The 14298-nt window shown below is 44.3% G+C and overlaps 1 protein-coding gene across 1 annotated transcript in view; it reads left to right on the top strand.

The window, feature by feature from the left end:
* The window catches only part of Parp1 (poly(ADP-ribose) polymerase 1), a 44084-nt gene extending 33385 nt beyond the window's left edge, over positions 1–10699 (top strand). The window contains exons 15-23 of the mRNA XM_015483582.2: positions 2050–2133; positions 3837–3959; positions 4509–4637; positions 6077–6175; positions 6671–6823; positions 7832–7959; positions 8692–8753; positions 9340–9454; positions 9821–10699. Of these exons, the coding sequence (XP_015339068.1) occupies positions 2050–2133; positions 3837–3959; positions 4509–4637; positions 6077–6175; positions 6671–6823; positions 7832–7959; positions 8692–8753; positions 9340–9454; positions 9821–9902 (975 nt within the window). The 3' untranslated portion in view covers positions 9903–10699. The remainder of the gene's footprint in view (positions 1–2049; positions 2134–3836; positions 3960–4508; positions 4638–6076; positions 6176–6670; positions 6824–7831; positions 7960–8691; positions 8754–9339; positions 9455–9820) is intronic.
* The last annotated feature ends 3599 nt before the right edge of the window (positions 10700–14298 follow it).

Genomic DNA, 14298 nt, shown 5'->3' on the forward strand with positions numbered 1-14298 from the left:
AGCTGGTTAATTAAATAGCAGGAAGAGAAAGGCCAGGGCCTCTGCTGCTGAGGCACCAGAAGGCAGCCTGTGGGAAGTGTGAGGAAAGCAGGTGCCCACCTTGAAACTGAGTGAAGGAGCCCACATGGGATTGAGGTCAATAAGCAGACATGGTGACCCTGGGGAGGGGGAGGGCAGGGGTTGTGGCTCAGCAGTAGAGTGCTTGCCTAGCACGTGTGAGGCGCTGGGTTTGATCCTTAGCACCACATAAAAATAAATAAATAAAATAAAGGCATGTGATCATCTACAACCAAAAAGTTTTTTAAAGGGGTGGTGGGGAAGGAAATCCAGACTGCAGTTCTAGGAGCCACTTCTGGCTGCAGCTATGGCTCTAGGGTTCTAGCATTGATTAAAGTATGTGTTCTTTTTCAAAAACAAAAACCTTCTACCACTTGAAAATTCTTGTCTTTTGTTTCTGGTCTGAAGCCCAGGGTCTGTAGGCATTGCTCCCACTTCTCCCTAAACTGGGCTGCTATGAATCTGGCACTCCCAGCTGTATGTCGAGTGCTACGCCTGAGTTTCTTTTCCAGAATGGGGGAGGGAGTTGTATTTTTTGAGTTCTTTCATCCTGCTGGCCTGTGTATACATTTTGAGGGGTTTAAAATTAGGGCAACTAGGTGTTTTTTGTTTTGTTTTATATAAACACCAGAATTATATGCTTGGGGAGTATTTGCTTCTCCTGGACATCTGCTCTTGCTCTGGTCACCCTGTACTTAATGGAAACATCTCTAAAGAGTTCCTTCTTTAGAACTGCTTTTAAAGTCAATTGATAATCCACACTAAAGTCACTCTGCTTTTCTGTTGTACTGTGTTCTTCTTCCCCAGACTTGGCTCAACTATTTAACTATTGCCAAAAATCAGATCTTCCCCCTCAGGGTAGAAGGCATATGTATTGCCTGTGCAGAGAAGCTTGCATGCCAGGGCTTGTGGCTGTTAAATTAGAAGCTATTGTCACTGGCCCCTGATTGCTGCCTAGTGAGCTGAGTATCTTTAACATCCTCTTATTTAGTTTTATCACCATAGCAATCACATTTCTAAAATTCTTGTTCAGCTCCGTCTTGTTCCAGGGTATTACAAGAGGTGCTGGAAGACCAAAGATGGTTAAGGCACATTCTCAACTTCCAGGAGCTCTGCCTTCCTGTCAGTGTCTATTGGGAAAGGCCAGGTGACAAATGCCTTAGGATATAGAGTGTGGGGACCACTGGTAGCTAGATGTCTCAACCTGGGGACCAAGTAACTAACACAATCAGGGTCTCTCACAGGAGATGGAGTTGAGTCTGTCTTTCAAGGAAGGTGGCCCCATTTTACAAACGGGGAACCAAGGTTGGTTGAAAGCAGCTGCCTTCCTAGCTAATGTGATTGATCAATCAGGCCTTCTGCCTGCAAGTCCCATGCTTTTCTGTTTTAGCATGCAACCTGCCTGCCTTAAGGGTCACTCCCACTATAGTACAAGCAGTGGCAATAGTGTTGGAACCAGTGTCTAACCTTTTGGAGTGACTGGTTTGAATGAGGCAGCATTGATTAAAGTATGTGTTCTTTTTCAAAAACAAAAACCTTCTACCTCTTGAAGATTCTTGTCTTTTGTTTCTGGTCTGGAGCCCAGGGTCTGCTGCCTTGGCTCTGGGATCCTGGGAAAGTGTCCTGAGGTGGGGAATCATGACCAATGAATGGGTCCTAATTCTCACTTTGATATTGGATGGGGATTATGCCATACTCTCTTCTAGAAGTGATTAGGCTTTTTGAGCATAAGGATGGGGCACTGGCTTATCCCAGCCATGAATGAAGTGAGCAGAAATCTTCTTCCAGACAAACCCCAGTTTTCAAGGTGGGGAGGGGCTGTGTCCTCTGTTGAGTTGGGTTACTGGGTCTCCCTAGGAAAGCCAGGCAGGCCTCTGGCTGCCTCCATTGGGGGCCCAAGAGGCCTATAGCAGGTAGATGATCGCTCCAGCCCTTCTGTCATCACACTGCAGTATGCTCAGCTTTCAAAGGGTACTCACCCTGTCTCCTCAGATTGACCTTCAGAAGATGCCCTTGGGGAAGCTGAGCAAAAGGCAGATCCAGGCTGCATACTCCATCCTCAGTGAAGTCCAGCAGGTGAGCGGGGGGCTGCCTGGGTATGTCATTTTCCATTCTAGTTTTAACAAAACTGAAGTACCAAACCATCATTCATGAGGATGTGGATTTTTTTCAATTCAGGATCTCTATTAAAGTGCCTGTCACTGGCCAAAATTATCATAAAACTTACAAATAGCACTTTTTGATATGTAATAAACTTCTTATAAACTTGACCCAGATTTTCGTCCTCCTGTCTCTTAAAAACACTGATTTTATTTTGTATATATTTAAGAGTTAGGCTGTTTGTTTTGCAGTTACTAGGAAGTCTTCAAATAGAAGACATTTTCTTTCATTTATGCTTATTCAGCATTTATTTAGTATGTACCAAGGTCCTCCGGTCCTCAGAACCTTCAGGCTACATCCTAGAGGATTTGGAATATTCTTCTTATATTTGGGAATAGAGTACACTCTGAAGAAACAGAAGTACCCAGGAAGGGTACTGCCTGACTGCTGGAGAAAAGGCCCTGAAACAAAGCTGTTAAATCAGTTACAGCCCAACATGGTGGGACATTCCTGTAATCTCAGCTTCTCAACAGGCTGAAGCAGGAGGATCACAAGTTTAAGGCCAGCCTTAGCAACTTAGTGAGATCCTGTTTCAAAAAAGAAAAAAGGGCTGGGGATGGCTTAGTGATTAAGAATTAACTGGGTTCAGTCCCTAGTGCGTGCCCCCTCCCCCCAAAAAAAATCCAGTTACAGCTGGCCCAGAGCAATCAGTTCTTTTCCTGTTATCCACTAGCTGAGAATATTCAAGGCTTTTCTCAGTGCAATCTTTCCCTATTCCAGAAGCACTGGATGTGAGGGCTGGAATAGCTTCCTTTCCCATTATACAGAGCAAGCCTCCAGCACATAGAATTTTGCAGCCTGGAAAAGTACACACCAGAATGAGAAGTAGATCTGCAGGGTACTAGCTTGTTACCCCATGACCATTCTGTGATCACAGAGACTGTTTGCCAAATATGCAGTAACCCAGTGGTCCAGCTTTTCATGCATTTATTTAGCATTCTCTGCATATGGGCACTAAATGACATTATGTCAGTAGGGATTGCTTAGCTTCTCTGTGCCTGGCCACCTGGACCTTCAGGTACAATAAACAAATTCCCCACCTCAAAGGTGGGGTCAGTGGATAAAAGGACTTGACTGAATTTTATAACAGTGGGAGGGGCTGGGGTGGCTCAGTGGTAGAGTACTCAACTAGCATGCATATGGCACTGGGTTCAATCCTCACCACCACATAAAAACAAAATAATGTGGCCACCTAAAACTAAAGATACATAAATAAATAAATATTTTTTTAAAAATGGGAAACCCCCAACTTGAAAAATCTTCCAACAAAGTTAAAGAAATTTTTACAGCAGTAGCTATGAGCCCGCTTGTCTAGATTTTACAATTGATATAATAGCATAGTTCTTTGTACAAAATGAATTGTCACATGAGAAGCCCATTGTGTTGAGCTGTCCTGTTAGAAAGTAGGAGATCCTACCCTACTTAGTGCTGTTAATTCAGTAGAAACATGGTCTTCTGATCATTTCCCCACACGTCCTGGCTCAAAGGCTCATGCTTACAGCAGACTACCTGTAGACTTGGCTGAAACACTCATCCTCTAAAGGAGAAAGTCTAGCCAAATGCTGGGACTTGGAGCTACTGCCTCTCAGTCTTACATTTTTTTCCTCCCTCTTTTCCAGGCGGTGTCCCAGGGTAGCAGCGACTCCCAGATCCTGGATCTCTCAAATCGCTTCTACACTCTGATCCCCCACGACTTTGGAATGAAGAAGCCCCCGCTCCTGAACAATGCAGATAGTGTGCAGGTAGTGCTGAGGCTTGGGAGGAATCCCAGGCTACTGGGCTAAGCCTTTCTCCTTTGCAGCTTCCCAGTTCCTCATGGTCTGTGGGGGCAGAACCACCTCCATTACCTCATTTTGAAATGAAGTTTCTACCCATATTGGTGGAAACAGAGCCACAGGGGATAAATGATTGTTTCTCTTGCCTTTGCTCTACCAAGTCAATTTGGGAGGAGCCACTGGGCAAGGAGATCTTTACTTGCTCAGAAGGAGCCTATGAGAGTTCCTGACTGAGTTATGGCTTTGTACATCCTTAGTGTAAGTTCCCACCTACCATCAGTGGGCAAATGGAAAGGCAGTTCTTACTGCACTTAACAACTCCTCCAGGCAGTGAAGCTTCATTGGTACTCCAGGAAATGCTGTGAGTGACGATAATAGACTAACCCTGACGAGCAGGGAGATCTTCCCTCCCACCGTGTTGGACACTGTCTGCACTCCATTTGTGTGCCAAAGGTGTAGAGACTCTGTCTCCCTCAACTTGGCTCTTAACTCTGTGTTGGTCTTTTGTTCCCCCAGGCCAAGGTAGAAATGCTGGACAACCTCCTGGACATTGAAGTGGCCTACAGTTTGCTTAGGGGTGGATCTGATGACAGTAGCAAGGACCCCATTGATGTTAACTATGAGAAGCTCAAAACTGACATTAAGGTAAGAGGGCCAGCCCTTCCCCAAACATCTTAAGCACTTATCCCAAGAGTAGTGGTTCTAAACTTGAATATGCACCAGAATCTCCTGGAGAGCTCATTGAAACACAGATTGCTATAAGTGTGCTTTTCTAATAAATTCTCAGATGTCACTGGAGGTCCTTTGAGACCATCTGGACATTTAACCTATAGACAGGCACCTAGTTGCAAGGCAGGCTTCCAAGCTAGCACCTTAGCTAGTGTAGAGACTCATTTTTGAGAACTCTTGTCAAGAAATTCTCTCTTTTCTTCTCTTCTTCCTCTCCTCTCTCCCTCTCTCCCTCTCCCTTCTCTACCTCTCTTCACCTCCTCCCTCTCCCTTTCNAGGGAGCCAGGTAGAGTGGCACACGCCTATAATCCCAGTGACTCTCCAGAGACTGAGGCAAAAGGATCACAAGTTTGAGGCCAGCCTGGGTAGCTTAATGAGACCTTGTCTTTAAAAATAATACATAAATAAAAGGGTGATATGGCACAGGCCTGTAATTCTAGCAACTTAGGACGCAGAGACGGGGGATCATAAGTTCAAGGCTGTCTAAGCAACTTAGCAAGACTCTATCTCAAATTTTAAAAAATAAAATAAAAAGGAATAGGAATGTAACTCAGTGGTAAAGTGCCCCTGGTTCATTGCCCAGTATCTAAAAAAAACATGCTGTGCGCCGTGGCGCATATCTGTGATCCCAGCGGCTTGGGAGGCTGAGACAGGAGGATCATGAGTTCAAAGCCAGCCTCGGCAAAAGCAAGGCGCTAAGCAACACAGTGAGACCCTGTCTCTAAATAAAATACAAAATAGGGCTGGAGATGTGGCTCAGTGGTCAAGTGCCCCTGAGTTCAGTCCCTGGTACCAAAAAAAAAAAAAGACATTGAGAAAGATCAGAATATCTATATTTTCCAAACTTTAAATAAGAATATAGAAACATAAGACACACATAGCCTCCTTCATGATAGGTTCAGATTTGTTTAGTGTAGATTACATTATTAAGGAAGTGCTCTGAGCCAGACATAATATGGGTGGCTGTGAAGATTAACGACTGAGCATTTGTCCTTAAAACCCCAAGAGTTGATCAGACTTTTAATTTCAAGGCATCATCTTATCAGTGAGCTAGATTGCTTTTTCCTGGGAGTTGGTTCATAATTCTGGGTTCCCTCACTTCACTGACATTGAGCCCCATATTTCTAGCTTTACTGATACCAAAATTCACGGGATTTTAAGGGAATCCTGGAAATCCTGTCTGTCCAGCTAGATGAAGAGGTGGATGCTCAGGGAGCTGGCACTGTGGGCCCAAGGCCAGTGAATTGCTTTGACCCACAGGCGGTTGATCCTAAGGTCTGTTGAGCTTGTATATTAATATCTTCCTGCTTCCCTGTGGTCTCCCATGCTCTAATCCCAAAATGCCTATCTTGTAGGTAGTTGACAAAGACTCTGAAGAAGCAGAGATCATCAGGAAGTATGTTAAGAACACCCACGCAACCACACACAACGCCTATGATCTGGAAGTTGTGGATGTAAGAACCCTTCTCCCCACCCGCTTATGTGCTGCCAGCTTCCCTGCCAACTCCTCTGACCTGGGCCTGGGTAGAAAAGATCAGTCTCCCTGTCTTTAAATTATCAGAGGAAGTGATTCATTTGTCTGTTGAACAGAAAAACTAGTAGTCTTATAGTTGGGGGTGGCTTTTTATTCTGTTTTAAAAGGACATTTCCATTTCCCAGACCTGATTGTAGAATCAGAAAGTATAATTGATTATCAGAGGTTCAAGATAAAGTCCTACAGTGTCTATCTACTTCATTATAGTGCTAATTTTCATAGATAGTCCTTGCTGAGTGGGATCTTGATGACTGTGTCACTCTGAGCCTGGTGGAAAACATCTTCCTTATTGCAACAGACCTTTTAATTTCTAGCTATAGAGACAGGTGATCAGCGCTCCAGTATCCAGCCAGAACTTTCACTTAACCAGATTAACAGCTGCTTTTATTTTTCCCTTTGTTGAATACCCACCCAGATCTTTAAGATAGCGCGTGAAGGGGAGAGCCAACGCTACAAACCCTTTAAGCAGCTTCACAATCGAAGGTTGCTGTGGCACGGGTCCAGGACCACCAACTTTGCTGGGATCCTCTCCCAGGGTCTTCGGATAGCCCCGCCTGAAGCACCTGTGGTATGTGCCTGGCCTGGGGAGGTGTGGGGAGCATAGGGTAAATGACACCTGTTCCCACAAAGAGCTTGCAGGTACTTGGGTTAGAGTACGTGTGTCCCCTGTGAACAAGGGGCCTTATTTAAAGATGTGGTGTTGGCTCGGCTGTGACTGCTCAAGTGGACTTTTTTTTTTTTTTTTTTAAGACACCCTTTCTCCAGCCCCACAGCTATAGCCTCAGTAGTGCCTTCACCTTTATCCTCCAGGTCCCAGCCCTGTCACAGGTGCAGCTGCACAGGCAACAATTTGTAGTTTCTGGAACAAAAGCAGTAAACTGTCCAGGCCAGGGATGCTGTGAATGCTAATTGGGTGTGTTGACAAGCAAAGAATGGGCTTTGACCACAGGCCAACCTGGGTCCAGATCTGCCTCTACCACTTCCCAGCTAGCAGATTCCATGAACTTGTCTTTTTATCATCAATAAAGTGGATGATAACTGAGTAAATCCTTACCCAGACACAAGAGATCTGGGTTATTAGAATGGACCGTCTGGACAGGACCTTGGAGATGGCCTTCCAGGCTTCATTTTACCATTGTAAAAAGTGAGGCGTGAGGAAGTGTAATGACTCGCTAGTATTGTGTTCCTGACTGGGCCAGTGACCCAAACACTAAACCCTGTGTTTCACTTATATAGAAGGGAATAGAAATAATAGCCAGTATTCTTGGGTGTGTACATGTGCCTGGCACTAATCTAAGCTAAAATTTATGATTGCATTTAATCTTTACGTTAGCTCCCTGGGATTATTTTCCCCAGTGAAGGAAAGAGAAAAGTGGAATCTGAAAGATTAAATAACTTCTTGCAGCCCCTCAGCATCCAGCAGCTTGTGGATCCGACAGCCCGGGTAGTCTCTGGGCTCCAGCTTATTAAAAATGATGGATCACAGCCCTTAGCTGGGTGCCAAGCTAAAGTCAAAACTCAGTAACTAGCCTAACTTCCCATTAGGTTTTCAGCTGTCCCTTTTCCATTCTTGCAGACAGGCTACATGTTTGGCAAAGGGATCTATTTTGCTGACATGGTCTCAAAGAGTGCTAACTACTGCCACACATCTCAGGGAGACCCAATAGGATTAATCCTGTTGGGAGAAGTTGCCCTTGGAAACATGTAAGTAGACCTGGCTTTGAGGCCAGAAACACTTAATGGGAACAGATAGAGTAGACTGAGGAAAGGAGAATCTCTTTGGCTGGGGGGTGACCAGGAAAATTCTCTACCAGTTATGACTCTTCGCTTAAAAGAATCAGAAACCAATTCAAAGCAAGGGAGCAAGGGAGATACAGAGATGCGTCAGAAAATGCAAGGACAGGAATAACTAGGCCACAGGAACCAGCAGTATCTGTTCTCCCTGTGGACTGGGAAGCAGAGGTTAAATCACAAAAAGGTGATAACCCCATAACTCCCTTCTGCCTCTCATGTATTTAGATTTTCTGAGATCAGCAAGGATGGAACTGGAGTCTTAATCTCAGTTCCAAATTCTCCACAGAGAAAATCTGATTAGTCTAGCTTGGTTTAGGCATCCGCCCTGATCCTATCAGCTGTAACCCAAAGAGGGAGGTCCAGGGATTGTTAGCTCAGATAAAACCTCCAGACCTGCTGGCCACGGCTCCAAACAGGACCTTTTCTTGAAAGTGGCTTCCTAGTAGTGATCATTAAACAATGAGGTTCAGGAAGAGTTACACCTGCAAGTTCTGGAGCAGTGCCAGAAACTTGGGAGGGAGTTTCAAGAGGTACTGGGTTCTCTGGGTCTTTAGCTCATCGAACATTGTTCTGCTAATTAATCTATTGGTTTTGAGAACCAGTGTCTTGAGGGATCTTCTGAGACTGTCCTGTCTTGATTAGGTATGAACTGAAGCATGCTTCTCATATCAGCAAGTTACCCAAGGGCAAGCACAGTGTCAAAGGTAATGTGTTGCCAGAGCTGCTGCTACATCTGGGGGCCCTAGGTTGGCGGGATGGGTGGTGCTTCTTCCAAAAGCTAGTGTTCTTGGGTTTGGGTGTTAAACATCCATTCATTTCAAATTAAAAAGAAATTTCCCTCTCTGTGGGTACAGCTAGTATCACAAGTGCCATAGGTCATTCTCAGTGTGAGCACCAGTAATCAGGGGCATTCACTGGTTTAACCTAACTCTTCTAGCTATAGCAGGCAAGAAGGGGGCCTCAGGTGACAGTGGCACCTGCAGCATCTTAGATTGCTGGAGTTGGTAGCATATGATGATTCAGGACTCCGAATCAGGTGTAAGTGACTGCTGTGCATTTCTGTTCATCAGTGTCACTCCTTAGGGGTCAGCTGTCAGTCTTCTCACACAGAACCAGTTATGATTGATACTGTAATAGGATCACCAATTTACAGACTTCTGACAAAGCATGGGGTATGGAATTTGTATGCTTGAAATGAGAACCTGTACCCAGCCTAAAGTAGCTCTCACACCCCCAGGACATTTTTACATCCATTCTCAATTCCTGTCACTTGCACCTTCTGTTTTTCAGGTTTGGGCAAAACTACCCCTGACCCTTCGGCCAGTATCACTCTGGAGGGTGTAGAGGTTCCACTCGGGACCGGGATCTCATCAGGAGTTAACGACACCTGCCTACTATATAATGAGTATCCTTTCGTGAATGTGCTGTGTGTGAGCACAGAGGAATGCTTTGGAGTCATAACATGGCTTACATATGTACAGATCACCCAGGGTAGACTGTGATGAGATGTCCTATAGTGGGTCTTAGGGTGACTGGCCCCTGCATAGTCTCCCTGTATGGAGTGAAAAGTCTGACTCTGGTTGGCTCACAGGGCACAAGCCTTTCCCGATTTCCAGAGGATTGGCTTTTTGTCTGCCTAGGAGGCCCCCAACTCAGTCCCACAGAGAAGCCCCAAGGATGACTTGCTCGTAGCACTGAGCATCCTATCTTCCTTGAGAAGAGGCAGGACACAAACTCAGCACTGTTGGCTCCTTGACATACTTCCCTCCAGGTACATTGTCTATGATATTGCTCAGGTAAATCTGAAGTATCTGCTGAAACTGAAATTCAACTTTAAGACATCCCTGTGGTAAATTGGGAGGTGTGAGTCGCACCCTGGTAACTCTGGTATGAATTCACCAAGAGTGCTCATGCACCAACACGCCCAGCAGAAACCTCAACTAAGTTGCCAATGGATGTTACCTTTACTAAATCTCCTTAGAAAAGTGTTTTTATGTGAACAAGTTAAAAGGTTTTTCCCAACTTTTCAAATCCCTTGTTTCATGTTGCATTGGGGGTTGGGGGATTTTATCCAGCCAGGAACAGCCCTGATAGATACAGCTAACAGTAGAAGGAAAGTTGGGGAGAGGTTTTTGTTTTGTTTTGTTTTGTTTTGTTTGCTTAGACTAGTCCTGTGGAAAAAACCAAGCCACGCTACAGCATCTGCCTTACTGGTTTCCCAGGGGATGGAAACAATGTGTTTCCACCCTTATTTTTTCCAAGTGTTCATCTTAAGTTTTAATTTTGACAAAATGTGAAGCATTTATTTTGAGCTAAAAATAAAAACTAATTTCATACTATTTAGATTTTCTTTTTTATCTTGTACTTGTTATTATTTTAAGTTTTTGTGTTATTTGGATTTTTGTTGATGGATGTGGGGAGACCCAAAGGAGAAACTTTAGTTTCTGTTAGAAACAAAAAGAAATTTCTCTAGAAATACTTGAACATGGAATATCTCAGAATATGTAGTATAGTAAATAAAAGTTTCATTTGGAATTTTTGACTTCCCTATTAGCAATTTTGTCTTCCAAATTAAAATCATCTATAATCACCAATATAGCTACTCAAGGGCTAATAGTCATTCTTGATTAAAATGCAAATGGCTTCTGTACTCTTGTGTCTGGTCTCATTCTGACTACGAATATGGTTAATCTTCACAGTAAAGGGTCTGCAGAGACTATGGGATGTTTCTACCTCTGTCTCTGAAATCTCAGAATACCAGGCATCTCCCAATTGGGAATACCCCCCCTGAGTGGCAGAAAATCAAACACAAAGCTTAGGAAAATCTCATTTTTCTTTAATTGATCAGGTACATTGCCGTGAGAAAGCTCGTGTTATTCTGGCCTCTGAAAGACTTACATAAAACCTCCTTGCCTCACAGAATTGTCTTTTGTTTACGAATGATACTTATGTTTGCATTTATGTTCTCTGAAAGTCAGGGCTACATCTTAAATGTCACTTCTGACCTTTTACAGAAGGTGAATGGGAGGTGCAGGCAGAAGGTGAATAACAGGCAAGAGAAAGCAGCCACCAATAGCAGAGCACTGCAGAGAGCTCACCCTGGAAAAACTGCAGAGCTCCAGGAATTAGGTTCTAGGAACCCTTCTCCAGCAGAGCAGGGGAGACAAGCTAAGTGAGCTGCTGTCTCAGTGTGACCACTGGGGTGAGGGAAACCAAGGACAGAATTCATTCAGGACAGGAAAAAGGATAACCACTGAAGTTTTCTCTGAGTTGATCTTCTGGTGATTAAACAGGTGTAATTTATGACCTGTAGCTGTGTCCTGCAGGGGCCAGGATTGTAACCTCATGCAGTTAAACTTTGAGAGCCATGCAAACCATAGCTAAGGTGTTAGGATTTCAGATAGAGAAAAGTAGATAAATCAGTTTGATGGCAATTGAGTTCTTACCTTTTTTTTTAACTTTTGATGAAAATCCTTAGCACCTTTGACCTGAAACCCTCTCTTGAGGTATTAGCCATTCAGTCAAGCTCATCAGCTCCCTGCATACTGAATGTTCTGTGCTTTTCAGGTTTTTTTTACAGCACAGAAAAAAAGCAATTACCTTCGCAGAACCTGATTGAGTATTTTTAGGTTGGAATGACTTTAATGGGTTCCCTGTAATCAAAACTGATTTCTAAAGAGAGATTCATATTTCTGACTCTGTATTTTTATTCTAAAAAGAGAGAACTGATCATATTATGTTGCAGTACTTACTTGCTTCTCTTTAAGCTCTATCCAAGAGTAACAGCTACCATACTAAAATTAAGAGCCAGGGCTGGACTTATATGCTAGCTCAGGGTAGGGCATTACCTAGCATGCATGAGGCCCTGGGTTTCATCCTCAACACTACCAAAAAGTATATATTCAAAACCAGCCTAATGCAGAGTGCTTCACAAGAGAACAGGTGACCTGCTCTCTTGCCTTTGTGCCTGAAAGTGAATGCCCTCAGATGGCTCATGTTTCAGACCACACTGTTCCACACAGTGACACGTGTGGGTTTACAAAAGTTCTGAGAAGCATCATTGTTTCAGTGTGTCACCAATGGATTCTGCATTGATGATTCTCTTGCTGCATTTTGGGTCTCGAATGGCCTGGGAGGTAGAAAACAGCTCATCCCTGAACATTTCTAAAAAGTTGCTATAGAGTGATTTGCATGGAATTTCACCTTAGTGGTGTAAACCTCATAGCCTGTGCTATTAGGAACTAATTCAAACCAGATGAAATCCAGTGATGACCTGGCCCCTGGTGCGTGCATAATATATATTCTGTATTAACTGTTCACACTGACAGCCTGGAATTTGCATGATGTTGGCCTTCAGAAACCTGTAACTTCTCATTGCTGGGATTTGCATGTTAAGAATGGTTTTCTTGCCTAGTGCACACCTGTAATCCCAGCAGCTTGGAGGGCTGAGGCAGAAAGAGCACAAGTTCAAGTTCAGCATGGGCAACTTAGCAAGACTATATCAAAATTAAATTAATAAAATGGTGATGTAGCTTAGTGGTAGAGCACTCCTAGGTTTAATCCCCAGTACCGCAGGAGGGGTGGGGTTGTCCTTGGCTCTCTGTCCCTCCCTGTTCGACAGACAACAGCATCTTCTATGCAGTGTCAGCCATGTCCTCAAAGACACTGGTGAAGGTTGGAGTGAATGGACTTAATCCTATTGGGCACTTGGTCACCAGGGCTGATTTCAACTTTGGCAGAATGGATATTGTTGACATCAATGACCCCTTCATTCACCTCAGCTGTATTGTCTACTTGTTCCATCATTGACCCACAGCAAGTTAATTGGCACGTACTAAGAATGAGAAGTTTGTCATCAACATAAAGTCCATCTTCATCTCCCAGGAGTGAGATCCTACTAACATCAAATGGGGTGATGCTGGTGCTGGATATGTTATGGAGTCCATTGGTGTCTTCACTACCATGGAGAAGTCCAGGGCTTATTTGAAAGGTGGCACCAAAAAGGATCATCTCTACCTCATCTGCAGATTCCTCCATCTGTCATGAATGTGAACTATGAGAGGTACAGCTCCCTCAAAATGTCAGCAATGCCTCCTCTACCACCATTACAACTTTGGCATTTGGGATGGCCCTTCTGGAAACTGGCATGATGACTGTGGGGCTGCTCAGAACATCCTTGCATCCACTGGTACTGCCAACACTGTGGCAAGGTCAGCACTGAGTTAAAGGGAAGCTCACTGGCATGGCCTTCTCTGTGCCATCCCCAAGATGTGAGTCATAGGTCTGACCTGCCATCAAGAAAAGGCTGTCAGGGGCTGGGGATGTGGCTCAAGCGGTAGCGCGCTCGCCTGGCATGCGTGCGGCCCGGGTTCGATCCTCAGCACCACATACAAACAAAGATGTTGTGTCTGCCGAAAACTAAACAATAAACATTAAAAAATTCTCTCTCTCTCCCCCTCCCTCTCCTCTCTCTCTTTAAAAAAAAAAAAAAGAAAAGAAAAGGCTGTCAAATATGATGAAATCAATGTGGTGAAGCAGACATCAGAGGGCCTCTGAAGGGCATCCTGAGCTACACTTCTCATTCCACTGTCAATGCTGGGGCTGGCATTGCCCTCGACAAACTCTTTGTCATGCTTATTTTCTGGTATGACAGTGAATTTGGCTACAGCAACAGAGTGGTAGGCCTCATGGTCCATTCTGCCTCCAAGGAGTAGGAGTCCCTGGACCATCCACCCCAGCAAGAACAGGAGAGGAAGAGCGAGTCATCAGCTGCTCTCTCAACTCAGTCTTCCAACACAGAATCTCCTCTTTTCCCAGTTTCCATGCCAGACCCCGTGAGGAAGAGAGTCCTACTGTCACCATCAATAAAGTTCACTTCATCCATACTACTCTATTAAATAAAAAGAATGGTTTTCTTGGGCTGGGCATGTGACTCAACAGTAGAAGACTTGCCCAGCGTGTGTGAGGCTCTGAGTTCCATCCCCAGCATGCCAAAAAAGAAAATATGGTTTTATGATGCTCTTAAAGTGTACCTGAGTGCTTTAGGGCTTTGCATTTTCCTAAATGGTGTTGTTTCCTTTCTCCTAAGTTGTGCATCTCAAAAATTCAGAATCACATTTTTGAGGTATGTTTTTCACCACATCAAGGCCTTTTATGCTGAGTCTCACTTGGAGCTACTGGGTTTTAATGAGATCCAGTCTCATAAGCAGCTATATCATTCCATCTCCACATGGAAGGTGAGAGCAGCTT

Source organism: Marmota marmota, unplaced genomic scaffold, assembly GCF_001458135.2.
Source record: "Marmota marmota marmota unplaced genomic scaffold, marMar, whole genome shotgun sequence".
NCBI classification, from domain to species: Eukaryota; Metazoa; Chordata; class Mammalia; order Rodentia; family Sciuridae; genus Marmota; species Marmota marmota.